The 27,715-nt window shown below is 47.6% G+C and overlaps 1 protein-coding gene across 1 annotated transcript; it reads left to right on the top strand.

Annotated features, from left to right (window-relative positions):
- The first annotated feature begins 143 nt into the window (after positions 1-143).
- Positions 144-27,529, top strand: PLEK2 (pleckstrin 2). Its single transcript, XM_025392449.1, has 9 exons — positions 144-324; positions 12,988-13,152; positions 18,393-18,574; positions 21,080-21,171; positions 21,472-21,659; positions 21,894-21,995; positions 23,571-23,654; positions 25,995-26,073; positions 26,837-27,529. The coding sequence occupies exons 1-9, from the start codon at positions 283-285 to the stop codon at positions 26,962-26,964; spliced, it is 1,062 nt and encodes a 353-aa protein (XP_025248234.1). The 5' UTR covers positions 144-282; the 3' UTR covers positions 26,965-27,529.
- Positions 27,530-27,715: the final 186 nt, after the last annotated feature.

The raw sequence follows: 27,715 nt of genomic DNA, 5'->3' as shown, positions 1-27,715 counted from the left end.
GCTCACCTGGATAGGGCGGGGCTGGCCGCTCCGTACCTGGAGGACCAACCACCGACCCTGGAGCACGTTTGGGTGGAAACGTCACGTCAGAAATCCCGACCTGGTCTGACTTCCTGCCCCCGGGCCTCAGGCTCTGGACACGGGCCAGGGAGGCGTCGCCCAACCGCGTCGGAGCTGCTTCCTGGGCGCCGTGGGCGCTGACTGCGCGGGCCGCGCGGGTGCCGAGGAGCGCGAAGCGCGGGGACGGCGCACCTGGGGTGGCCCTGGAGTGCGGGCGGCGACATGGAGGATGGCGTGCTCAAGGAGGGCTTCCTGGTCAAGAGGGTGAGTGCGCGTACGAGCCTCGGGACATTGGCCGGGTGGGGCCCCGCCGACGCGGCTCCCTAGAGAGGGGCCAGACGCGCGCCTCGGAACGGGCATATTCTGGTCCGCATCCCCAACCCCCATGGTGGGACCGGGCTGCCTGTGGCCCTGATGGGCAGAGCTGCATGTCCGAGAGGACGCGGGATGAGCAGCAGCTGCGCGCACAGGCCAGGAGGAGAATTCCACTTGGTTAGCGCAATATGGAGCCGGGGCAGGGGTACCGAAGCGTGTGTCTTAATTAAAACTTGTTAAAATATTATGAATGGTATGATATTTAAATAAAATTTACTAAGATAACATAGGCGTGCTCTATAATTTACAACCTGTTAAGAAGGAGTAATGCTACTATGTGTTTTAAGCACTTACTGTTGGCCAGCCCTAGACATTGTCTCCTGTCATCCTCTCAGCAGCCCTATGGGGTCAGTGGTACCTAACTGCCCCCCTTTCATCAAGGGGAAAAACGAAGGCCAGAGGGGTTAGGGAACTTGCTCAGGGTGGTGGAGGCAGTGGGTGGTGGAGCCAGGATCGGGATCAGACCCACTCAGGTTGACCCAAACCTTTTCCTGCCTCCCGAGTGCCATACACGGTGGGTATTGACATCACTCTATTGCAGATGGGGAAACAGAGTCAGAAAGATGAAGTAGCTTGCCCAGAGCTCCAGAGCCAGTAATAGGGACTGGAACTGCATGTTCTGACCTTCCCTCCTCAGTCCTTCCCCACCACCCCCAGGGCAAGCACGAGTGCAAACAGAAAACTCGGTGCCTGGGATTAAGTAGAAGATGAACAAAAGAGCAGTTGCAAAAGGAAGTTTGTTATTTCAAAATTTTTTCCTAATTTGACCTTTTTTTTTTTTGAGACGGGGTCACCCAGGCTGGAGTGCAGTGGCACAATCCTGGCTCGCCACAGCCTCGACTTCCCAGGCTCAGGTGATCCTCTCACCTCAGCTTCCCGAGTAGCTGGGACTACAGGTGTCCACTACTATGCCCAGCTAATTTTTGTATTTTTTTGTAGAGACAGGGTTTCGCCGTGTTTCCCAGGCAGGTCTTGAACTCCCGGGTTTAAGTGATCTACCCACCTTAGTCTCCCAAAGTGCTGGGATAACAGCATGAGCCACCACATGGAGCATAATTTGAACAATGACGTTAACACTAACCATTTATACTGCCGTGATGGCATAGCAAAGAGACATATAAATCCAGGGCTGAGCTTTCTGATTCTTCTACTGAGTTTTCAGCTTTGGGAGGGGAATGAAGAGGGATGAGGGGCCCTTCCTTTCATTGCCTCCCGGCGTGGCTGGATCAGTCCTAAAGTCTCGGATCGTTTTCATTTTCCCCACAAAATGTGTACACATGATGTTGCACGTTATTTGATACAGGAGAGCTGTGGCTGTTTGCTGGAAACAGTAAGCAAGGAGGGTAGAAGCTGATGCCAGATCAAAGGTCAGACTGGATAGCACAGTACAAAGCGCCACGCCCACTTGCCACTGTGGCTGAACTGATAGGCCGGTTTCTCGCAGCATGTGGAGGTGGCTGCACCTCAGAGAGACTACACATGGGGAGCTTCCATCGTCCTGATCTCCTGTTTAACTGCAGCTTGGGAGGTGGGAGGGAGAGTGAGAGCTGGGCATGGGACTTTTGGTTGGCACTGTTGATGGCTGGGCCCTGGTAAGGCCTGTGGAGGGAGTTAACATGGAGACAGATCCTCCTGACAGAGCTTTGGGAGTTTTGGGGGCCTCCTCCTGTTCCTGGGGTTTACCTTCCATCATTCCCTACCACCTTCACCATGCTGAGAGCCAGAGGAGGGCTATATAAATCCAGGGCTGAGCTTTCTGATTCTTCTACTGAGTTTTCAGCTTTGGGAGGGGAATGAAGAGGGATGAGGGGCAGAGCCACAGAGCTCCCAGGATATCGCCAGGAGAAGGATGGGAGTTCTCTTCTGAGTGGCCTGGTTAGGGAATCCAGGGTGCAGAAAATGAGGAGAGTTAACAGGTCTGGTCCCCATAAGCCCTTGGAAAAGATGGGGCTTGGCTGAAATACTTAGAGCTCATTCCAGCCAAACCCAGGGATGGAACCTGACCCTGAGGCAAGCAGAAGCCACACCCCTCCCTGCAGGGTGAAGGATGTGGCCCCAGAACCCCTGTTGTGGTCCCAGCTTGCTGAGCAATCCCAATTTTTTCAACCCCCCATATCCCCTTTCCTCTTAGATGGCAATAGCAGTCCCTATGTCCACTGGAGAAGTTGCAGGCTGTGGCAGGGGAATTCCATAGTTTTAGGAGAGTTAAGAGCTTAGAGGTGGGGCAGGGCCTGAGCTGGAAGCCAGAGTGCAAAGCAGTCATCACCGGTGAAAGTGAAGCCAGAGACAGGCAGGGACACGATAGAGTTGGCTCTTAATCCCGCCCAGACAAGAAAGAAGCAGAGTTCCAGGCAAAATGCAGGGAGCTCACTGGGCCTCGCTCTCAGGGGAGTCAGGGGAAGGTAGTGGGGGATGAGCCTTGAGCAGCAGTGCTTTTCCTGGGAGAAGAGGCAGAAGCACTGCCAGGCGTTCCTGCTGGGCTCATATTGTGAATAGCATCGCAGTGTGAACATGCTCTGGCCTAGAAATTTTATGTGTAGGGCTCTATCCTTTGTTGTAAAGCTCTGTAAAAGCTTTGTAACAAAGAGTTATTTTTATTTTGTATTTTTGTAGAGATGAGGTCTCATTCTGTTCCCCAGGTTGGTCTCAAACTCCTGGCTCAAGTGATCCTCTGGCCTCGGCCTCCCAGAGTGCTGAGATTAGATGTGTGAGTCACCACACCCTGCTGTTATTTATTTATTTTGTTTAGACAGGATCTCACTTTGTTTCCCAACCTGGAGTACAGTGGCATCAGCAGGGCTCACTGCAGCCTCGACCTCCCAGGCTCAAGTAATCCTCCCGCCTCAGCCTCCCGAGTAGCTGGGACTACAAGTACACACCACTGGGCCCAGCTGGCATCTCTGCTTTTCTCAGGGTTATAGAGCCTTGGGCAAGACCTTTCTGGGCCTCTGTTTCCTTATCTTTAAAGTTAGGGGTCTGCTGGGTGTGGTGGCTCACACCTATAATCCCAACACTGTGGGAGGCCAAAGTGGGAGGATTGCTTGAGGCCAGGAGTTCGAGAACAGCCTAGGCAACAAGATGAGAACTCATTTCTACAAAAAATAAAATAATTAGCCAGGCATGGTGGTGCTCGCTTGTAGTCCCAGCTGCTTGGGAGGCTGAAGTGGGAGGATCACTTGAGCCCAGGGGTTTGAGGCTGCAGTGAGCTATGATCATGCCACTGCACTCTGGCCTGGGCAACCAAATGAGATCCTGCCTCAAAAATATATTTTTTTTTAATTTTAAAAAATAAGGTTGGGGCCGGGTGTGGTGGCTTATGCCTGTAGTCCCAGCATTTTAGGAGGCCGAGGCAGGCAGATCACGAGGTTAGGAGTTCGAGACCAGCCTAAGCCAAAATAGTGAAACCCCATCTCTACTAAAAATACAAAAAATTAGCCAGGTGTGGTGGCAGGTGCCTCAAATCCCAACTACTCGGGAGGCTGAGGCAGGAGAATTGCTTGAATCTGGGAGGCAGAGGTTGCAGTGAGCTGAGATCGTGCCACTGCACTCCAGCTCGGGCGACAGTGCAAGACTCCGTCTCAAAAATGTAATAGTAATAAGGTTAAGGAATAGAGGAGGCTTTTTCCTAGGGTCTCTCCAGCTGTGACATTTTGTGTCTCGTAAGCCCTTCCCTGAGGTGCCATTCCAGCTTATGGGCCCCTCGTCCTTCCCTCCAAAAGGGATCTAGGGAACTCCAAGCACCCCCTGCTTCAGCTGGCCTCTGGCTCCAGCCAGCTGATTACAGACAAGAAACCTAAGAGAGAGGCTACTCTCTGCCCAGGGACAAGTGTCCAGGTGGAGAGAGGCCTGGGTTCTTCTTCAGCGTACCATTGTGTTATTGGCCTGTGACTCACTTTGCCTGGTGGTTTTGGACCACTTTGTGCATGGTGTGGTTTATCTGCAGAGCAGAACTGGTGCTGCTTTCCTGCCAGGTTCATGGACTATTCCAGCAACCTCCAGCTGAGCACCCCACTCCAGTTGTGCCTGCTTCCTTTGGCTATTTTGTTCTGCTGCTGTGTTTGGAGTGATCTGTTTAATGTGAGAACGTAAGCTTGCTGTCTTTCTGCTTAAAATCCTTCAAGGTTGAAGGATCAACCCTTGAAGATCAAACTTTGTGGCACAGAACCTGAAGCCCTTGCTGACTTGGTCCTCATCACCTCCCCTATGGAGTCCAAGCCATATAGAACCACGGGGAGTTTCCTCAAAGTGGCAGGGGTCCTATGCTCACCCTTCCTTGCCTTCCTGACCTGCCTAACTCCACACAACCAGAAAGACTGAGCCCCAGTATCACTCCTGGGAATGTGCCTAACCCCACCTCAGCCTCTCCTGAGCTCCTCCTTGGGGTTTGTATCATGCCCAATATTAATTATTGATTGCTGTGTAACAAATTATCCCAAAATTTAGCTTTTTTTTTTTTTTTTTTTTGAGATAGAGTTTTGCTCTTTCACCGAGGCTGGAGTGCAGTGGCGCCATCTTGGCTCACTGCAACCTCCTCCTCCCGGGTTCAAGTGATTCTCATGCCTCAGCCTCCTGAGTATCTGGGACTACAGGCACCCACCACCACACCTAGCTAATTTTTGAATTTTTAGTAGAGACGGGGTTTCACCATGTTGGCCAGTCTGGTCTCAAACTCCTGACTTAAAGTGATCTACCCGCCCTCAGCCTACCAAAGTGCTGGGATTACAGGCGTGAGCCACCTCATCCGGCCAAGCTTCTTAAAACAGCAAGATTTGTCATCTCACTGTTTGTAAGCATCAGATATCCAGTAACAGCATAGCTGCAAGACTGGCTCGGGGTCTCTCGTGAGGCTGCAGCCAAGAGTGACGGTCACCTGAAGGCTTGACTGACTGTAGGGTCCAATTCTAAGCTCATCTACATGGCTGTTGGCTGGAGGCCTTGGTTCCTCACCTCTCAATCGGGCTGCTTAGGATATGGCAGCTAGCTTTTCTCATAGCAAATAATCAGAGAGAGGGAAAGAGAGAGGCAAAGGGAGAAAGAGAGAGAATGCCAGTAAGATGCCTCAGAAGACCTTTATAACCTAATGTCAGAATTGGGATACCATCACTCTGCCATATTAGTCACACAGACGAACCCTAGTAAAATGTGGAAAGAGGCTACGCAAGGGCGTGAACACCAGAAAGAGGGGATCACTGAGGCCACGCCAGTCATCTGTCCTGGAACTTTTCATACTGGGTGGGGTAAGTGTCTGTCTTCCCCACTGGATTAGGACAGAGTCTTGTTCATCTTTGCCTTGGTGCCATAGTATTAATAATTGATTATTAAATGAATGAATGAATGTTTTCCCTAATCATCTCCTCAGGATTTTTGTGTATTTAAATTTAAATGCAATTTTTCATGATAAAAATAATGCATTCATATTAGTAAACAAACTAAAACAGTACTCAAGGATGTAAAATGAAAACAAGTTTCTATTCTTTTTTTTTCTTTTTTCTTTTTGAGATGGAGTCTTGCTCTGTCACCCATGCTGGAGCGCAATCTTGGCTCACTGCAACCTCCACTTCCAAGATTCAAGCAATTCTCCTGCCTCAGCCTCCTGAGTAGCTGGGATTACAGGTGCCTGCCACCACACCTGGCTAATTTTGTATTCTTAGTAGAGACTTGGTTTCGCCATGTTGGCCAGGGTGGTCTTGAACTTCTGACCTCAGGTGACCCACCTGCCTTGGCCTCCCAAAGTTCTGGGATTACAGGCATGAGCCACCGTACCTGGCCACCATTCTTATTACTCTGTATCCAGTCTTACTCCTTAGAGGTGAACATTGTTTACATTTCTGGGGTACCCCTCCAGAAATTTTCTAAACTACAGGAAATACTTAAGTATTAGAAATACTTATGTACTATACATTTTTTTCTGAGATGGGGTCTCACTCCGTTGCCCAGGATGGAGTGCAGTGGTGTGATCATAGCTTACTGCAGCCTCGACCTCCCAGGCTCAAATGACCCTCCCACCTCAGCCTCTTGAGTGGCTGGGACCACAAGTACATGTCACCACACCTGACTAATTTTTTTATTATTCGTAGAGAGTAGGTCTTGCTATGTTGTCCAAGCTGGTCTTGAAGTCCTAGGCTCAAGTGATCCTCCCATCTTAGCATCCCAAAGTGCTGGGATTACAGGTGCGAATCACCACACCGAGCTCAAAATTTTAAATATTTAGAAGTATTTTCTAAAATACTACTACTAGAGGTTTGTTGTTTAGTTTTGTTTAGGGTCTCATTATGTTGCCCAGACTGGACTTGAACTTTTAGGCTCGGGGAATCCTCCTGCCTCAGCCTCCTGAGTAGCTGAGACTACAGCTGCGTGTGGCTACTAGATTTTTTTTAGGTGTCATGCAAAGTAATATGAGTAAAAGTGCTTTGATCATGTCAAAGACATTGCCACCTATTCTTGGTGCTTTAGACTGCTGAGTCTGACCTTGAAGGCTGGGCCAGTGGCCTACCATCTCTTAGGATTGGAATGCTTGCACTGTGGCTACACCAGGCACTACATTGTTACCATATACATTTAGATTATTTTTCATTTTTTCATTATTGTCAGCAGTGTTTCTATAAGTGTCAATAGATACAACCTTTTCTATAATCTATATTATTTTCTTTTTTTTTTTTTTTTTTTTTTGAGACTGAGTCTGGCTCTGTCGCCCAGGCTGGAGTGCGGTGGCCGGATCTCAGCTCACTGCAAGCTCCGCCTACCGGGTTCACGCCATTCTCCTGCCTCAGCCTCCCGAGTAGCTGGGACCACAGGCGCCCGCCACTTCGCCCGGCTAGTTTTTGTATTTTTTAGTAGAGACGGGGTTTCACCGTGTTAGCCAGGATGGTCTCGATCTCCTGACCTCGTGATCCGCCCGTCTCGGCCTCCCAAAGTGCTGGGATTACAGGCTTGAGCCACCACGCCAGGCCTATATTATTTTCTTTCAAAAAATTTTTTGGCAGTCTCACTGTGTTGCCCAGGCTAGAGTGTGGTAGTGCAATCACAGCTTGTTACAGCCTTGACGTCCCAGGCTCAAGTGATCCTCCCACCTCAGCCTCTTGAGTAGCTGAGACTACAGGAGTGTGCCAACACACCCAGCTAATTTTGTGTTTTTTTGTAAAGATGACTTCTCACTATAGGGCCCAGACTGGTCTTGAACTCCTAGGCTCAGGCGATCCTCTCTCCTTGGCCTCCCAAAGTGCTGGGATTATAGGCGCGAGCCACTGCACCCAGTCTCATATTCTAGATTATTTACTTAACAGAGATCCCCAAAGTGGTATTTTTGAACACTGAAAGTAGATACGAACATTTTCATGAGGGCCACCAGCTTCTTTGAATTTCTTGCCTACATAGTACATCTTTTGTCATCAGTTTTTCTCCTCAGACTTCTCTCCTTTGCTATCCGTTAGGATTCTCAGTTGCTTATAACACATGCCACTCTAGTGACTTTGAACAGAAGGGATTTCTTGGAGGACATATAAAAACTTGGGAATATTTGACAGGTCAGAGAATATTTGGCTGGGATGCTATAGAGCCGGGGACCATACAGTCAGACAAAAACACCCACAGTACCAGGTTGGTGTCATTTCTGTTGGAAGATGTTTCTCTTGGAAGCATCACTGCTGACACTGTTTTCCACCTGTCCCTGATAACTCTGGGTCTGGGTAGCAGAACGATCTGCTCTTCTGCTACTGTCCTTGCCAAAATATCTTGTTTTTCCATGTTTGACTGCCGTCTAACACGCATCAGTGCAAAATGAGCAAAAGATTTGAATAGATATTTCTCTAAAGAAGACATACAAATGGCAAAAAGATCTATGAAAAAGTGCTCAACACTATTGATTTTCAGAGAAATGCAAATCAAAAAAACTACAATGGGATATCATCTCACCCCAGTTAAAATAACTTTTATCCAAAAGACAGGCAAACACAAATGCTGGTGAGGATGTGGAGAAAAGGGAACCCCTCACACACTGTTGGTGAGAATGGAAATTAGTACAACCACTATGCAGAACAATTTAGAGGTTCCTCAAAAAAATATATAAATAGAGCTACCATGTGATCCAGCAATTCCACTGCTGGCTATATACCCAAAAGAAAGGAAATCAGAATATTGAAAGATATCCGCACACCCATGTTTGTTGCAGCACTGTTTACAATAACCAAGATTGGAAGCAACCTGTGTCCTCCAACACATGAATGAATAAAGAAAACGTGGTACATATACACAGTGGAATACTATTCAGCCATGAAAAAGAATGAGATCCTGTCATTTGCAACAATGTGGATGAAACTGGAGGTCATTATGTTAAATGAAATAAGCCAGGCACAGAAAGACAAATATCACATGTTCTCACTTATTTGCGGGCTCCAAAAATCAAAACAATTGAACTCATGGACTTAGAGAGCAGAAGGATGGTTACCAAAGGCTGGGAAGGGTGGGTGAGGGGCTGCAGGGGAGGTGGGAATGGTTAATGGGTACAAAAAAATTAATTAGAAAGAATGAGAAAGACCTACTATTTAATAGCACAACAGGGTGACTATAGTCAATAATAACCTAATTGTACATTTTAAAATAACTGAAAGAGTATAATTGGATTGTTTGTAACACAAAGGATAAATGCCTGAGGGGATGGGTACCCCATTCTCCATAATGTGATTATTATGCAATGTATACCTGTATCAAAACATCTCATGTACCCCATAAATCTATATATACTTGCTATGTACCCACAAAAATTAAAAATAAAAAAATGTCAAGTAAAAAAAATACGTCAATGCCCCATGCGTGGAACTGACAGAAACTTCCTTAAGTGGAAGGGACTCTGGGAAGTGTAACATTTCGTCCAGGAAAGTATAACATCTCTGTATTGTTGTTGTTGTTTTTGTTGTTTGAGATGGACTCTTCCTCTGTCACCCAGGCTGGAGTGCAGTGGCACTGTCATCTTGGCTCACTGTAACCTCCGCCTCCTGAGTTCAAGTGATTCTTCTGCCTCAGACTCTTGAGTAGCTGGGATTATGGGCACGTGCCACCATGCCCAGCTAATTTTTATATTTTTAGCAGAAACAGCATTTCACCATGTTGGCCAGACTGCTCTCTAACTCCTGACCTCAGGAGTTGGGTGATCTGCCCACCTTGGCCTCCCAAAATGTTGGGACTACAGGCGTGAGCCACCGCACTGGCCTGTATTTATATTTTCTGCCCAGTATCTGTTGGTTGCACTTTTCTCCTCTTATATCACTAGTCTCCTTTCTTTCCCTGTCATATTAGTTTGTGAGGGCTGCTATAGCTAAATATCACAGAATAGGTGACTTAAACAACTGAGATTTATTTCTCATGGTTCTGCATGTTAGAAGTCCAATATCAAGGTACCAGCAGTTTGGTTTCTTCTGAGGCCTCTCTCTCCTTGGCTTGCAGATGGCACCTCCTCACTGTGTCCTCAGTGGTCTTTCCTCTGTGTGAGCTCTCCGTGTGTCCAAATCTCCTCTTCTTTTTAAAATTATTATTATTGTTGTTGTTTTAGAGACAGGGACTCACTCTGTTGCCCAGGCTGGAGTGTAGTGGCGTGATCTTGGTTCACTGTAGCATTAACCTCCTGGGTCCCAGCAATCCTCCTACCTCAGCCTCCCAAGTAGCTTGGACTGCAGGCACGTGCCACCACGTCTGGCTAATTTTTATTTATTTATTTATTTTTATTAATAGAGATGGGGTCTCACTATGTTGCTCAGGCTGGCCTCAAACTCCTGGGCTCAAGCAATCCTTCTGCCTCAGCCTCCCAAATTCCTGGGATTACAGGCCTGAGCCACTGCACCCAATCTAAATCTCCTTTTCTTATAAAGACTCTAGTCAGAATGGATTAAGGCCTATCCTAATGACCCCATTTTAATTTAATTTCCTCTTTAAAGGGAATATATCTCCAAATACATTCCCAGTCTCAGGCACTGGGGCTAGGCATTCAACATATGAATTTTGGAGGCACACAGGCACACAGTTCATCCCATACCACTTTTTTTTTTTTTTTTTAAAGAGGCAGACTCTTGCTCTGTCACCCAGGTGGGAGTGCTGTGGTGTGATCATAGCTCACTGTAGCCTCAAACTCCTGGGTTTAAATGATTGTCCCTCCTCAGCCTCCCAAGTAGCTGGGACTACAGATGTGTGCCACCATGCCCAGCTAATTTTTAATTTTTTCTTGTAGAGATGGCATTTCACTATGCTGCCCAGGCTAGTCTCAAACTCCTGGTCTCAAGTGATCCTCCTACCTTGGCCTCCCAAAGTGCTGGGATTACAGGTATGAACCACTGTGCTCAGCCCTAAGATTCTTTTGCCCTCTCCTCTACTCCACCTCCCACCAGTCCACATGCCATGAACTTAACTGCATTCTCCTCTCCCTTCCAGCTACAGCCTTGGGTGCCAACAGTTTACTGCCTTGGATTCGGAAGCACCCAGATGTCCCAGAGCAGTCCTGCTAGTGCTGCCCCGGGACCCCTGCAGTTGGGGGTTGGTGGTCACAGGAAATGGGGACCTGAGGCTGGGCTATGTGCAGAGCAGTAGAGAACCCCAATAGCTGAGAAGTCAAAGACAAATCTTTTTTGTTTCTTTAAACATGTCTGCTTGTGTAAGGTAAAACTGTCAATGCCCATATTACATATGGATGTAAGTAAGGAACAAAGTGAAGACAGCAAAAATGTGCAGCTCCGCTGGACTGCACAAGCCCTCTCATGGAAAGAGTGATCATCACGTAGCATAATAACACTGAGACATGTTAATAAACTCTTGTCAGATTAGCTGTGTTATAAGTCTTATTTAGTTGTCGCAGTAAATTCTGTTTGGGTTCAAGTCAGTGCTCACAAAGCTCAGTTACATGCACAAATAACTTCGATGCAGACGATTCCTTCTACAACTTTTGACTCTCTAACAGCTCTTAGTATATGCTGAGTGTGGAATAGAATCATAGCACCAGAGACTGAGAACTAAAAGGGCCTTTGATATGAATCCGTGCTAGGCAAGGACATGAGTAAATTGGGGCAACGGACTTTGATTCAGGTAAAGCACCTCTGTTGGTTAGAACCTAGCCCTAAGCTGGGCTTTGGAAATATCCCAGGAAGGTGCTTTCGTGACTGCGTACTAAACTCATTCTTTCCTGATCTCTCAGAAGACATTTCCCTATCCACTGGTCTGTTCTAGAAATAGGCTCTCCATATTCACCTGACTGTTCTGTCCATTGGCTCTACCACCCACGTGAGAACCACCTAAACTACCTTCTCTTTATGCCTGCCACCTGAGAACCACCTAAACTACCCTTCTCTATGTGACTGCCACCTGAGAACCACCTAAACTACCCTTCTCTATGTGACTGCCACCTAAGAACCACCTAAACTACCCTTCTCTTTATGCCTGCCACCTGAGAACCACCTAAACTACCCTTCTCTATGTGACTGCCACCTGAGAACCACCTAAACTACCCTTCTCTTTATGCCTGCCACCTGAGAACCACCTAAACTACCCTTTTCTTTATACCTGCCACACCTGGCTAGGTAAGACTGTCAGAGTCCTTAGCACTGGGAGACTATACATGGCCTCATATTGCCCACATCATTTCACTAGTAATATTCTTTCTAGGAATATATCCAAAGGAAAAAAACAGATGCAGGTCAAAATTTACATGCAAGGATATTCATTACAGAATAGTGAAAAAAATGGAATAACCTCAGTTACGAACAATAGAAGTTGGCATGTGAACTATGTATCCACATAATCGTCATTAAAAATATGTTTTACAGAAATTTAATGGTGTCAGAAGATGCTCAGCAAGGCCAAACAAAACAGGGACCAGGCATGGTGGCTCATGTATGTAATCCTAGCACTTTGGGAGGCCAAGGTGAGAGGATCACAGAAGCCCAGGAGTTCTTCAAGACCAGCCTGGGGAACATAGTGAGACCTTGTCTCTACACAAAAATGTAAACATTAGCCAGATGTGGTGGCACACGCCTATAGTCCCAGCCACCTGGGAAGCTGAGGTGGGAGGATCACTTGAGTCCAGGAAGGGGAGGCTGCAGTAAGCTGAGGTCATGCCACTGTACTCCAGCCTGTCTCTTTTGAGACCTTGTCTATAAAACAAGAATTAAAAAAAAAAACAAAACTAGAAAATAAAACTATATTTAAAATAATCTTAATTTTTTAAAAAACCAGAAGGCAAAAACTAAAAGGAAAAAAGACTGGAAGGAAATACAGTAGGTTAGCAATGGCTGTCTCCTAGCAGTAGGATTACAGGTGAGTGATTTTTCTCTTCTTCTTACTTTGTAGTTTCTTTCAAGGTTTATAACCAGAAAAATGGCCAAATAGGAACTAGAAGGTCAGTGCCAAAGGTCTTTGCTACATACTCAAAAGAGATCCAGACACAAATCCTGCTGTCTTCCTTGGAGAGTCACTTCCACGGCACAGTCTGGTTACCTGTGCCACCGGACACCCCTCCCTGAACACCATCCCCTCCCCTTGGCCACCTCACCTCAGGGCTTTCTTGTCTGTCCACAGGGCCACATTGTCCACAACTGGAAGGCGCGATGGTTCATCCTTCGGCAGAACACGCTGGTGTACTACAAGCTTGAGGGGGGTCGGAGAGTGACCCCTCCCAAGGGCCGGATCTTCTTGGATGGCTGCACCATCACCTGCCCCTGCCTGGAGTATGAAAACCGACCGGTAAGTGACAGCTCCTGCTGTCCAACTCCTCTCTGTTCCACAACCTTCCCACCTCTGGCCTCTTTGGGAAAGTGGTCTGGGTAGGAGGAAGAGCTCAGAGTGAGAATTTAAAAACTTGGATTCAAATCCTGGCTCCGCCACCTACCAGGTAGGTGAGCTTGGACAAGTAGCTAAACCTCTCTGAGCCTTCGTTCCTCATCTATAAAATGGGATTAAATAATTACCCCTGAGTGTCTCACATGGTTGTGGTGAGGACCATGAAGGTCATGATGTATTAGAGCACTGTGTGGGCTGGGAGGCAGGCACCACACAAATGTGAGTAATTACTGCTATCTTGGGGTTCACTATGATGGCTTCATTCACTATGATGGCTTTCATTCCCTGAAGGGTCTGTGTTCCAGAAGTAAGGGGTGGCTTCAACCCTACCATTAAAAAAGTCTGGGCTGGGCGTGGTGGCTCCCGCCTGTAATCCCAACACTTTGAGAGGCCGAGATGGGCAGATTGCTTGAGGTGAGGAGTTTGAGACCAGCCTGGCCAACATGGTGAAACCCCATCTCTACTAAAAATACAAAAATTAGCTGAGCATGGTTGCAGTGGCCTGTAATCCCAGCTACTTGGGAGGCTGAGACAGGAGAATTGCTTGACCCTGGGAGGCGGAGTTTGCAGTGAGCCGAGATCACGCCACTGCACTCCAGCCTGGACAACAGAACGAGACTCCTCAAAAAAAAAAAAAAAAAACACTCCCAGTAAATTATTTATCAAGGGCCCATTATGTGCCAGGAAATTTGGAAGGCATGGAGGAATCAAGGAAGAAAATGGTAAGATTGTTTCTTCAGGGCCGGGCGCGGTGGCTCAAGCCTGTAATCCCAGCACTTTGGGAGGCCGAGACGGGCGGATCACGAGGTCAGGAGATCGAGACCATCCTGGCTAACATGGTGAAACCCCGTCTCTACTAAAAAATACAAAAAACTAGCCGGGCGCAGTGGCGGGCGCTTGTAGTCCCAGCTACTCGGGAAGGCTGAGGCAGGAGAATGGCGTAAATCCGGGAGGCGGAGCTTGCAGTGAGCTGAGATCCGGCCACTGCACTCCAGCCTGGGCTACAGAGCGAGACTCCGTCTCAAAAAAAAAAAAAAAAGATTGTTTCTTCACAGAGTTGCTCATTTTATTGGGAAAGCAACTGGTTAATTGAAAAACATTTGGCATTCCAGTGATGCCACAGCTATCAGGAGCTGCAGAGAACCCTTCATCCCTGAAGAGGAAAAAGATATTTCAGGCTGGGTCAGGCAAAGCTTCAGGAATAGAGATGTGGGCAAAGATGGAACAAGGAGAGAGGCAGTCATTCTGGACAGGTAGAATGTCTCGAGTAAAAGTAAGAAAAGTATGCATGGAGAGAGGGGGGTGTGGCTTCTGGGGAGAAGGGCCTCCAGTGTGGTCAAAGGGGAATGTTCACTAAAGGAGTGATAGGAGTTTGGTTAGGGCCAGATGGAGGTAATGGAGAGCCATTGAAGATTTTGAGTGACAGCATGGTCTGATGAAAACTCTCTTAGAGGCCAGGCGCAATGGCTCATGCCTGTAATTCCAGCACTTTGGGAGGCCGAGGCTGGCGGATCACCTGAGGTCAGGAGTTCAAGACCAGCCTGGCCAACGTGGTGAAACACTGTCTCTACTAAAAATACAAAAATTAGCTGGGTGTGGTGGCGGGCACCTGTAGTCCCAGCTACTCAGGAGGCTGAGGCAGGAGAATTGCTCCAACCCAGGAGGTGGCGGTCGCAGTGAGCTGAGATCATGCCATTACACTCCAGCCTAGGTGACAGAGTGAGACCCTGTCTCAAAAAAAAAAAAAAAAAAAAAGGAAAAAAAAAAAGAAAAAAGAAAACTCTCTTAGAAAGACTAAAATGAAGGCTGTAATTCTAGCTGCTCAGGAGGCTGAGGTGGGAGAATCACTCAAGCCCAGGAGTTTGAGACCAGCCTGGGCAACACAGCGAGACTACATCTCAGAAAAACAAAAATGTAGGCCTGGCACAGTGGCTCATGCCTGTAATGCCATCATTTCAGGAGGCCAAGATGGAAAGATAGCTTGAGCCCAGGAGTCCAAGACCTGCCTGGACAACATAGTGAGACCCTATCTCTTAAAAAAAAAAAATTAGATGGGCATGTTGGCAGGTGTTGGTAGTCCCAGCAACTTTGGAGGCTGAGGCAGGAGGATCACTTGAACCCAGAAGTCCAAGACTACAGTGAGCTATGATTGTGCCACTGCACTGTAGTCTGGGTGACAGAGTGAAACTCTGTCTCAGAGAAAAAAAAAAAAAAGTGTAGAAAGAATAAAAGGAAGAACTAGTTTTAGTTCAGTTACTAATAAGATTTCTAGGTCCATAGAAAGGAATCTCACCATTTTCTTTCTTATCATGTTTTTCTTCTTTGACTCTCCTACACTTGCCGTGTTCAGGAGAGAAAAAGACTGAAGACAAATGAGGTCAATTAAGGAATCTTCTAAGTATAAGAAAATATTAATGATGGTTAATTCTGGGTGGTGGGTTTACTGGCATTTGTTATGTTTACCTCTGTACTCTTCTGTAAATTCATATTTTTCTCAAATAAAAAACAAAAGGAGCTATTAAAATAATCTACGCATTAAATAAAGCAAAAAGAAGGAACGAACAGGAGAAGTCATTATGAAAGAAATGTCAACAGGACTTGGTGACTGACTGGCTGTTGAGGACAAGGGAAAAGGAGGCATCGAGTATCATTCCAGCCTAGGAGGCTGCACAAATGAAATGTCATTCCATTATTTCCATTGCAAGCTTGGAGGTGTCACTGATTAAAAGTGGGAAGTCAGGCAGGGGTAGTTTTCTGCTGGAGTAGCTACAGGACCATTGGAGGATGCTGAGCCTGAGAAAAGATGGGCTCTGCATCCTCTTCCTTTTAGCATCTTAAGACCAGACACAGCTGGGTGCAGTGGCTCACGCCTGTTATCTTAACACTTTGGAAGCCTGAGGCAAGTGGATCACTTGAGCCCAGGAACTCAAGGCTGCAGTGAGCTATGACCATGTCACTTCACTCTAGCCTGGGAGGCAGAGCAAGACCCTAACTCAAAAGAAAAAATTCTACATAAAATTCTCAAATTGTCACCTGCCTGGTTCATGAGTACTTGGGCTAGATCAAGAGGAACCAATAGATTCCCTAAGAACAAATCATGAAATATATACACACATACTTTTTAAAACTAGAGAATGTGTAAAAAGAGTGTCAGAATTTTACATGGAATTTTATAGTGTGTCCCAAAATTCTGCTCATTGAAATGGTGAACTGCAGGCTGACAACAGGGGTTCAGGAAGCTGGCTAAACTCTGTTCTTCCACGGTGGTGATGAGCTCACTGTCAAGCTACTACTACTGAAGGAGCAGCTCCGTGGTGGGTGGGTGTGTTTTTATTTAGATGGAGTCTCACTCTGTCACCCAGGCTGGAGTTCAGTGGCACAGTTTTGCACCACGCTCAGCTACTTGTTGTATTTTTAGTAGAGTTGGGGTTTCACCATGTTGGCCAGGCTGGTCTTGAACTCCCGACCTCAAGTGATCCACCCACCTCTGCCTCCCAAAGTGTTGGGGATTATAGGCGTGAGCCACTGAGCCTGGCCTGTGGTGTTCTTTAGGACCACGAACCAGTCATGTCTTTTTTTTTTTTTTTTTTTTTGAAACAGAGTCTCTCTCCGTCACCCAGGTTAGAGTGCAGGGGCGCGATCTTGGCTCACTGCAACCTCCGCCTGCCGGGTTCAAGTGATTCTTCTGCCTCAGCCTCCTGAGTAGCTGGGACTACAGACGCCCACCACCACGCCGGGCTAATTTTTGTATTTTTAGTAGAGACGGGGTTTCACCACATTGGCCAGGCTGCTCTTGAACTCCTGACCTCGTGATCCGCCCGCCTCGGCCTCCCAAAGTGTTGGGATTACAGGCGTTAGCCACCGCGCCCAGCCCAGCCATGTCTTATTCACCATTTAGTTTGGATGAGGGACGTTGACTAAGTTTGTAAGCAAAGTAAGTTGGGAGAGAATCCTTTGGAAAACAGATTCAGAATGAAATAAAATGCTTCTGTTTTCCAACAGAAGTGATGGATCCACCTACCACCCGATTAATAGTCTCCTATCAATCCCACAATTGATCCAAAAAAATCCCATAAATGTGCACTTAAAAGATAGAGAAGTGGCCTACATGAAAAAGATTCTCTTCTGACAGCACTGAGTGAGTCTACAGTGCCCTGCAGCTGCCCACAGCCAGTGGGCTCAGACTTCTCCTGGAACTGTGTGTTCCATTCCATGCACCGTATTTATGAGAATGTTGACCAAGTGTAGAACACGTAGCACAAAGTGACCTGGATGGGTTTGGGCGCGGTGGCTCACGCCTGTAATCCCAGCACTTTGGGAGGCTGAGGTGGGCAGATCACCTGAGGTCAGTAGTTCGAGACCAGCCTGGCCAACATGGTGAAACCTCGTCTCTACTAAAAATACAACAATTAGTCAGGCATGGTGGTGGGCGCCTGTAATCCCAGCTGCTCCCTAGGCTGAGGCGGGAGAATCGCTTGAACCTGGGAGCCAGAGGTTGCAGTGAGCTGAGATCGCACCATTGCACTCTAGCCTGGGCAACAGAGCAAGACTCCGTCTCAAGAAAAAAACAAAAAACAAAACAAAACAAAAAAAACACAAAGCGACCTGGATGGGAAGGAGCTGAAACTATATCCTATGAGAAATGTGTGAAAGACTTGATGCTCAGACACAAGGAAAGAGGACGGAAGGGAGCGTGACTAACAGTCCATTCGAGGTAGGCATTAATATCCTGTCATTTCCTAATGTTCTCGGGAGTCCACAGCCAAGTGGCAGAGCTGGGGTTTGTGTTCAGATGGGTCTGACTTTGAAGCCTGGGCATTTCTCTCTTCAGTGTAGGGGCTGTCATAGGAGGTGACTCTTCATCTGTGTGGTTCTAGAAGAGAGAACACAACTAGCATATCCAGGAAGCAGGCCCTACACTAACTGCCTTGTCCACAAGGGAAAGACTGCCATGTGAGGCCGTGAGCTTCCTGTCACTGGAGGTGTCCAAGTGAATCTTTAAAGACCACCTGCTGTGTGGCTGAGGGCTCAGGGCATTTGGCAGTCACTGTCATCTAGATTCTCCCGGGGTCCCGTCATTTTTGCTGCCTGGCGTCCTCTTGCTCTGCCTGCGTGCTGGTCTGACTGGCTGTCTCTTCCCACAGCTCCTCATTAAGCTGAAGACTCAAACATCCACAGAGTACTTCCTGGAGGCCTGTTCTCGAGAGGAGCGGGATGCCTGGGCCTTTGAGATAACCGGGGCTATTCACGCAGGGCAGCCGGGGAAGGTCCAGCAGCTGCACAGCCTGAGAAACTCCTTCAAGCTGCCCCCGCACATCAGCCTGCAGTGAGTGCCCACTTGCTGGGCTCTGTGGCAGCCTTTCCTGCCTGTGTTTGGTGGGCAGGGCACCCTGCCCCTTGGAGGGGCTCTGTGCTTGCTTCATAGCCTGGCTGGTGCTACCACAGTGCTTCAGGGCCTTCAGCTGTTCCTGTCCTGTGTATATGATTTTCTCTGCTTGGGAGTGGCCCTACCTACCTGCCCCATTTCTGTGGGATCTCTTGTGGCTCCTGCCACCTCTGCACACCTCCATGACACAAGACCCCCATTCCATTTCAGCCAGGGTGCTCAGGGCTCCTCCGTCACAGCTCCCTAAAAATCTTGTCTTAGTCTGTTTTCTGTTACTTATAACAGAATACCTGAAATTGGGTAACTCATAAGGAGGGATTTATTTCTTATCATTATAGAGGCTGGGAAGTCCAAGGTTGAGGGGCTGCATCTGGTGGGGGCCTTCTTGCTGGTGGGAGCTCTCTGCAGAGTCCTGAGGTGGTGCAGGGCATCACACAGTGAGGGGGCTGAACATGCTAACATGCTTACTGCAGTCTCTGTTCCTCTTATAAAGCCACCAGTCCCATTCCCATGATAATTCATTAACTCATTTAACCTGTTAATCCATGAATGGATTAATCCATTCACAAGGGCAGAGCCGCCATGACCCAATCACCTCTTTTTTTTTTTTTTTTTTTTTGAGACGGAGTCTCGCTCTGTCACCCAGGCTGGAGTGCAGTGGCCGGATCTCAGCTCACTGCAAGCTCCGTCTCCCGGGTTTACGCCATTCTCCTGCCTCAGCCTCCGGAGTAGCTGGGACTACAGGTGCCCGCCACCTCGCCCGGCTAGTTTTTTTTGTATTTTTTAGTAGAGACGGGGTTTCATCGTGTTAGCCAGGATGGTCTCGATCTCCTGACCTCATGATCCACCCGCCTCGGCCTCCCAAAGTGCTGGGATTACAGGCTTGAGCCACCGCGCCCGGCCCCAATCACCTCTTAAAGGCATTACCTCTCAATATTGCCACATTGGGGATTTTCAACATGATTTTTGGGATAAACATTCAAACCACAGTAAATCTCCACCAGCCTCCCAGGCAACAGAACTGTTACACCCATCAAAGATGTATGAGTCCATTCCTGGGCTCACCAGGCGCTGAAACCTTGACTGTACACCTCCTATGGGTCTAGGGAGCTGCTGAACACTGGTGGGTGCAGGGAGGATCCGCTGCAGATAAGGGTGGGTAGGCAGGTGGGTTCAAAGATGGTTCAAAAAGTAGCTGAGGGGGTTTGGACTTAATGCAGGGGGATCACAGAGAATCATGTGGGCTACTGTGCACCCTTGGGGCTTTTTTTTGTTTTTCTTTTTTTGGGACAGGGTCTCAATCTGTTGCCCAGGCTGGAGTGCAGTGGCTCGATCATAGCTCACTGCAGCCTTGACCACCTGAGCTTAAGTGATCCTTCCACCTCAGTATCCCAAAACACTGGGATGATAGGTGTGAGCCACTGTGCCCAGCATACACTCTTGTTTGTAAGTTAAAAGTCACAGCGCTTTGGTTTTACTACAAAAGCAGTATGTGTCTGGCATAGAAATACTAGAACATTTAGATAAGCAAGAAGAAAAGAAATGTCTGAAAATCCTGCCTCTCAAATTTTGATGCATAACTGAACACCCCCTTCTGTGGTGAGGAGGTATAAACAGACCTACCTGCAAAGAACAAGGTAGCTGAGAGGCAGAAGAAAGAGGCTGACAAATCCAGTTTCTCACAAAGAGGCATTTAATAGGGACTTACAAACAGAAGTGATGTCTCTGCTGGCCAAGAGACAGTGAATCACCACACTTGTCCTCCAGAAAATATCCTTTCTATAGCAAGCTTTTTTGGGAAAATGTGCAGCTAGTCGTGCCTCAGACTTTCTTGTGAAACCTGTGACCGCTGGGGAGGTTAGATAAACATCTTTATGAGGGGTGAGTTGCGCTATGGGAACACCGTGGTATGCGGGAGTCAAACATCCATCATCAGGCCAGGCACAGTGGCTCACATCTGTAATCCCAGCACTTTGGGAGGCCGACGCGGGCAGATCACTTAAGGTCAGGAGTTCGAGATCAGCCTGGTCTACATGGTGAAACCCCATCTCTACTAAAACTACAAAAATTAGCCGGGCGTGGTGGCACATGCCTGTAATCCCAGCTGCTCCAGAGGCTGAGGCAGGAGAATCACTTGAACCTGGGAGGCAGAGGTCACAGTGAGCCGAGATCACACCACTGCACTCCAGACTGGGTGACAGAGCGAGACTCTGTCTCAAAAAACAAACAAAAAACAAAAAACAAAAATCAATCATCACAGTGGCTTCACTTCAAGATGGCATCACTCTGGCCATGCAAAAGGCTGCTTTCCTACACTCCCTTTTTTTGTGATGTGTGTCACACCATTTGCCACTTGCCTTATACCCTTAGCAGTGACTCAGGACCCTCCCTTGTACCTACCAGCGTGACGAGGGTTCCCTCTCCTTTGCCTTCCCTTCTGTGTAGTCGCATTGTGGACAAGATGCATGATAGCAGCACCGGAATCCGTTCAAGCCCCAACATGGAGCAGGGAAGCACCTACAAAAAGACCTTCCTCGGTGAGCCTGTTCCCCAGGGCCGGGCTGGGCGGTCAACCTGGGACATGGTGATGCAGGGCTCAACTGTGTGCTTGACCACCCTATATTGAGGTCAGAGCTTCCTGCTGGGCAACAGGCTGGCCTGAGATGGCCACGTGTGGGTGTGCAGCCACAGCTCTATGCAGCAGGTATGGCCTTCAGTCTGCTCTTAGGTAGCGCCCTGAGGCTGCCCAGAGGGCTAAGGTCAGTGAGGTCATTGGCCACACACCCCAAGGACGCTGGTCCGTTACCTGTTGCCTGACTGGTGCTGCCCTTGGCCAGGCTCCTCCCTGGTGGACTGGCTCATCTCCAACAGCTTTGTGGCCAGCCGTCTGGAGGCGGTGACCCTGGCCTCCATGCTCATGGAGGAGAACTTCCTCAGGCCGGTGGGTGTCCGAAGCATGGGAGCCATTCGCTCTGGGGATCTGGCCGAGCAGTTCCTGGATGACTCTACAGCCCTGTATACTTTTGTAAGTTGGGGAGTGGGTTCTTCTTGCCACCAGGGCAAAGGTTAAGGAAGATACAACAGAGTGGGGGCCTGGGGTCCACAGTCACGGGAGGAGACCTTGGGCTTGGGGGACGACTTCATCCTGATGCAGAATGAGGTTTCTGTCCTGAAGAATTTCCTTTCCCCTCTGACAGCCGCCATAGCTTGGGCCTGGGTATTTGCTATAGCAGAGTCTTTGTTCCCTCTTTCCCCCTAGGCTGAGAGCTACAAAAAGAAGATAAGCCCCAAGGAAGAAATTAACCTGAGCACTGTGGAGTTAAGTGGCATGGTGGTGAAACAAGGCTACCTGGCCAAGCAGGTATGGCTGCTTTGGAGCAGGGAAGAGAGATGGACAGTTCTCAAGCTTAGGGGAGGCAGCAGTGAGCACAGAGGAAGGGAAGGGCTGAGGCTGCTGGAGGGCACCAATTATAGCAGAATCTATGAAAGCAGGAGCCCAGCCAGCCCCCAGAAGCAAGTCAAAGAACAGGCACATGCTCACGCTCACACACACACGTGTGCCAGACACAAGGGCTGTTCAGGAAAACTGTACTATACACACATAATTATCACAACATCAAAAAACAACTTCTACAGAATTGCCCAGCTTCACATATTTGTCTTGGAGGCATTGCTGACTGGCTTGAGGTTTTGCATTTGCTGGCCTTCTGTTCCTTGGGGCATCCTGGGGTCTCTGCCTTCCCTTGTGAGATTCTGCATACCCCCTTGATACACTTTCTGAGCTAAAAACAATTTTTTCTACCATGTCGGTATGTTGAAGATCAGATTCTCCATGGTAAGGCTCAGTGTTCAAAGCCTGGCCATGGGCACTACTCCTAAACCGTGTTTGGGAGAGCAGCTGTGTTGAACCAGAGGCAAGCTGTGTCCTGTGGCATTCCTACCTGTGCCTAACAAAAAGGGTATTCTGTGAACAAAATCACCTGTCCTTGGCACAGGAAGTGAAGCAGACATTTTGCACGGCCTTCGTGTTTGTGCACATGTTGTATACCATGTGAATGTGTGTGTCCGCACAGAGGGCACGTACATGGCTTGGCGCCACTCCCATCATTACTCGGAGCATGTGCTGTTGCTGTCACCTGCTTCTTGCATACAGAATCCTCATCTGCTCTTAGATTCTTATCATCCCCACCACTGCCTGTCTGCGCCAAGGCCCTGCTTCTGCTGGGCCTGATAGGAGTCCTTCCCAAGGGGAGGAAAAGAGGCCCCTAGGGGAGCTTGAGGAGGATGTGGGAGGGACTCTGAGGGTGTTCCTGACTAGGAGGGCTAAGGTTTGTGATCTAACCTTAGCCCTCCCAGTCAGTGAGGCCAAAGAAAGTCACACAAATGCACACACACATGCGCGCACACACACACACATGCACATGTCAGCTTCTTACACATTTAGGTTTTATCATATAATTGATCATTACTTGCTTTTTTCCTAAAGCACAATGTGAAAGTGCTTTTACTGCACATGTAGGCACATGTGTAGACTGACAAATATACGTGCAGCTGAAGGTTTGTTTTTGGACTGATGTGGCCCTTAGCTGGTGTCCTTGGGCTCAAGTTTACCTGTGTGCTCCCAGCCCAGCTGACACCTCCTGCCTCCTTGTCCTCCTTTATGCCCTGAGTGGTGTGTCCCTTTTCCTTCTGCATGGATTCTCTTTGGCTCTGCCGACTTAAGGTGATGGCGTTTTTGCTAAAGTGTCATTGAGTGGGGGTGTTGGCAGGGAGGTCTGTGAGATGTCATATCCTTAGGTTTCCTGCGGACTGGTTTTAGAACCTAGTCCCATTGGAGCAGGCTGGCTTGTTGGGGGTTTGCCGTTACATGCATAGATGCAGGAGAGAGGGACGTGCAACTATCACCAATGAACTTGGAACCATTTCTTTGCCTCAGGGGCACAAGAGGAAAAACTGGAAGGTGCGCCGCTTTGTTCTGAGGAAGGATCCAGCTTTCCTGCATTACTACGACCCTTCCAAAGTGAGTGTGCATGCTGGTTCCGTGCTGGTCCCGTGTTGTGATGCCCCCAGACACTCCTCTCCTGGCACGGCGGGCAGCTGGCTGGACATCCTGTCTTCCCCTGGCACCTGCTTCTGCTGCACTTTGCCTTTCCTTCCACAGTCCAAGCTGCTCTGCCCTGTCATCACATAGGTGCCTTTTTCTTGAGCGGTTTCTTCTATGCCTAATCCCCCACTTTCCCCTGGGAGGCCCATCTTTATCATTTTCAGAGGAAAAGCATCTTTTGGTCTTCCCCAAAGCCTGCTTTGTGAGTAGGGAGGATGAGGTAGGCTGACAGAGTCTCCTACTGGCACTTCCCAGCCTCTCCACACTTTCCATTCAGAGACCCCATTAATTCTGCGTCCCTCCACTTTTCCCCACCTATGTTTTGAAAAGTTTCTGTCACCGTATAATATTTAAGCCATAATTTACTAATTTGCTTTTTAAAAAACTTTGATGGCAAATTAAAAAAACCATTTTTCTGTTTCTGATACTAGGTATTACCACATGCTGAGTGGATCTAATTCCAGTCAAAAGCAAATAAAAAGGGCCCTTTAGTTAGCAGTTCAGCCTTGTCTTGGGCAATGTATGACTTTCATTAGTTTTTGTTGAAATAGTGAAGAGTGGGCAGTTCCTTCCTCACTGAGCTTCAATCAGGAACCCCTGCCTGGACCCAGCCAGGCCACAGGAGGGCCCAGGGCAAGGGATGTGGCAGGAGGAGCCTCCAAAAAGCTCCAGTTGACCTTTCTGTGGGTCATGGTGGCCTGGCTACAGGATGGAGTTCAAACTCCTTCCTTCCTGGCTACCTCAAATCCTGTTTGAAGCAAGGAAGAAATAAACAAATGAAAAAACACTTTAGTTTTGTATTTAACTCTCACCATGGTCTAGCCTAACCTACTTTCTTTGTGCCCCTGATGAGTCTGCTGTCTCAGCTTTTAAAATAGGAAACAGAAAATGTACATACACACATATGTGCCTGTACACACCTATCTATAAGTACATATACATGTAAATATACGTATATACATATATATGTACACACGCACAAATGCTCACATATGTACATAGATGGAAACAGTGCAGAAGAGATTACTCAAAGCAAGTGTGCAAAGGAAATAAAAGAATTGCCAAGTTTCTGGGCTGCAGGTACAAGATAAGGAACCATCTCAAAGGCATTCTGCAATTAATTTGTTCCCCACTTTACTCCCACTCCTCCTCCTGTTTGGGCTGAATGCCCCTCTCCTGCCCGGGGACCTACTCTCCTATCCAGGCCCAATTCAAGTCTCCTGTCCTCCCTGAGACTGCCCTTGAACCCTCCAGGCTGGGGCAGATCCCTTCCTTCTCTGAACTTTCCTCCCATTAGCATTTAATAGTACAAATATTTCCAGTATTTTATTTAACCATTTTATTTTTTGCCCTACCTCTTGCTGGGCCCAACATGCAGTATGAAGTTGATTATTGATTAATTGAAGGGCTCCTGGGGCCCAAGGCACGTGGTGTGTAAAATTGCCCTAAATCATCCAGGGACACCACCAATCACAGTTTTGTATCACACGAAGTTTCATGCTAGGCACATGCTAGACTTGTGTAACGATGTCCTATGTGCAGGAATCTATCAACTTTGCAGAGATGATGACTATGGCTGGGTGCGGTGGCTCATGTCTGTAATCCCAGCACTTTGGGAGGCTGAGGAGGGCAGATCACTTGAGGTCAGGAGTTCGAGACCAGCCTGGCCAACATGATGAACCCCTGCCTCTACTAAAAATACAAAATTAGCCAGGTGTGGTGGCGTGTGCTTGTAATCCCGATTCCTCGGGAGGCTGAGGCAGGAGAATCACTTGAACCTGGGAGGCAGACGTTGCAGTGAGCCGAGACTGTGCCACTGCACTCCAGCCTGGAAGACAGAGTGAGACTCTGTCTCAAAAAAGAAAAAAAAAGAAATGATTACTATAAATATATATTTCTGATTGCTTTGTAAGATGCACACAAGGGTTAAGGAAGCCAGTGAATGTTTTTCTGTGTAGCATGTTGGATCAGAGGCTCTGTTTGAGACATCTCCAGGAATGAAAAGCAAATTTGCAAGTCTGCGAGACTTGGTAACTACAACATTGGTGGGCACTTCTGCTGCCTGCTGTGAAACAGAGGCCCAAGCTTCCTTACTGGTACATACAGCTTTGGCCATGTGATGTCCAAGTTCAGCTTCATCTTCTATTAGAAATGATTTTGCACTGACTTCTTTAGCTGGCCTGAGTTGTAAGGGGAGTGCAACTCTTCCCTTTTGTGCATTCACAAATTCCTAATTGGGTCTCCTTTCCTCTGCAGGAAGAGAACAGGCCAGTGGGTGGGTTTTCTCTTCGTGGTTCACTCGTGTCTGCTCTGGAGGATAATGGCGTTCCCACTGGTAAGGTGCAACTTCAGCCCTGGCCTGAAGATCTCAGGGGCCTCCCTCCTGCACCTCAGTAACGTCCCACTAATGAAACGACAGCTTTGGAAGCTGAGCAAGGCTTTCTCAATGAGACAGAGTGGTGTGAGTTTTGAAGCGATTTTCAGAATTGAACAAAGGGTATGTTCTTGGCGTTTTAAGAATGCAACTAAGTAATCCTTATGTTATTAATCTTTCCCCTCAGTTTCTATGCTGATGGCCTGTAAGCTTCCACCTAAAAATAATAGCTGAGGCTTACACAATGCTTTAGGGTTAACAACATACCTTAATATATATCGTAACAGGAATTTCACAATAGCCAGCCGTAGTAAGAAGATATTATTCCCATCTTATGGCTGTGGAAACTGGGGTTCCAATAAGTTAAACAATTTGAGATCAAACTCCAAATTCTGTGCTTGCTTTTAACATAAACATACTGGATTCTTTGGTGTAAATGAAATGGCAGATCTATAGCATGCTACCATCTTGAGCATAGGAGCAGGCAAGAGGGCTTCCAGGAATATCCAGACATAACCATTGACAGGCCTTAGGGCACTGGTGAGGGACAGGGAATGGGAGGAAAAGGGGACCTCATCTGATAGGATCCTCTAACTGTATACCTCTTAATAAATACGTCATTGTATGTTTTTGTCCATGTCTCAGTTGACTTTCTGCTGGTTCAAGGTGAAAGCAAACATGGCTATTCAATCACTGATCCCCCCGCCCTCTTTTTTCTGCCTAGGGGTTAAAGGGAATGTCCAGGGAAACCTCTTCAAAGTGATTACTAAGGATGACACACACTATTACATTCAGGCCAGCAGCAAGGCTGAGCGAGCTGAGTGGATTGAAGCTATCAAAAAGCTAACATGACAAGGACCTGAGGGAACCAGGATTCCTCCCTCCTACCAGATGACACAGACAGGAATTCCTGGAGAATGGGAGTGTGTTAAGACTTTTGACTTCTTTGTAAGTTTCGTACTGCTTTGGAGAGTGAATGCTGAAGAGTTCCTCAGATTACAAACAGCAATGATGCCATTTCCTTCCTCATCTTCATGTTACAAACCTGGAAAGGCTAGAACAGCCATTAGGCGTCAGCATCTTGACTTTTCCCCAGCATCACAAACAGCCATTTCCTCGGGCACCAAAGTAGGTTCCCTTTGTTGGAACAATTACACTGGCCATGCCATAATGTTGAATAAAACTCTCTTCTTATGCGGTTCTCTCTTAACTTCTTTGGAATTAGTAAAAGCTGACATTTGTTTCTGGCTATTAGAGTCCCATATAAAGTTTTGTAGTTTTCAAGCAACATTTCAAGTATCTCTGTCATTAAGACATACTTCATCTTAAAGTGGGGATGGTGGCCAAACTTTGTACATTCAGAGAATATTGTTTTGCTTTAGAAAACAAGCCTGCATAAATATTATACATTACAGAAGTCATGGACTCTGTCGGAGAACTTAATCACATATATGAAAAATACATACATAGCTTTTCTATGAAAAATGGGCATTTAGAGATGCAGAGTAAGAGTGCTCTGAAGGACAGAAAAAGATGTAAACGGGGAAGGTTTATATCAAGACATTAAATTTTGGTTTTAAAATGAACATAAGCTGAGACAAAT

The sequence above is a fragment of the Theropithecus gelada genome, chromosome 7b (genome assembly GCF_003255815.1).
Source record: "Theropithecus gelada isolate Dixy chromosome 7b, Tgel_1.0, whole genome shotgun sequence".
NCBI classification, from domain to species: domain Eukaryota; kingdom Metazoa; phylum Chordata; class Mammalia; order Primates; family Cercopithecidae; genus Theropithecus; species Theropithecus gelada.
This window is presented reverse-complemented; position numbering and strand designations above follow the sequence as displayed.

Bases quoted from the DNA above. Each gene is read 5' to 3' on its own strand.
- PLEK2 (XM_025392449.1), top strand. From the start codon at position 283: ATGGAGGATGGCGTGCTCAAGGAGGGCTTCCTGGTCAAGAGG. The intron at 13,153-18,392 runs GTAAGTGACAGC...CTCTTCCCACAG, and splicing joins TGGAGTATGAAAACCGACCG to CTCCTCATTAAGCTGAAGAC. The intron at 21,996-23,570 runs GTATGGCTGCTT...TCTTTGCCTCAG, and splicing joins AAGGCTACCTGGCCAAGCAG to GGGCACAAGAGGAAAAACTG.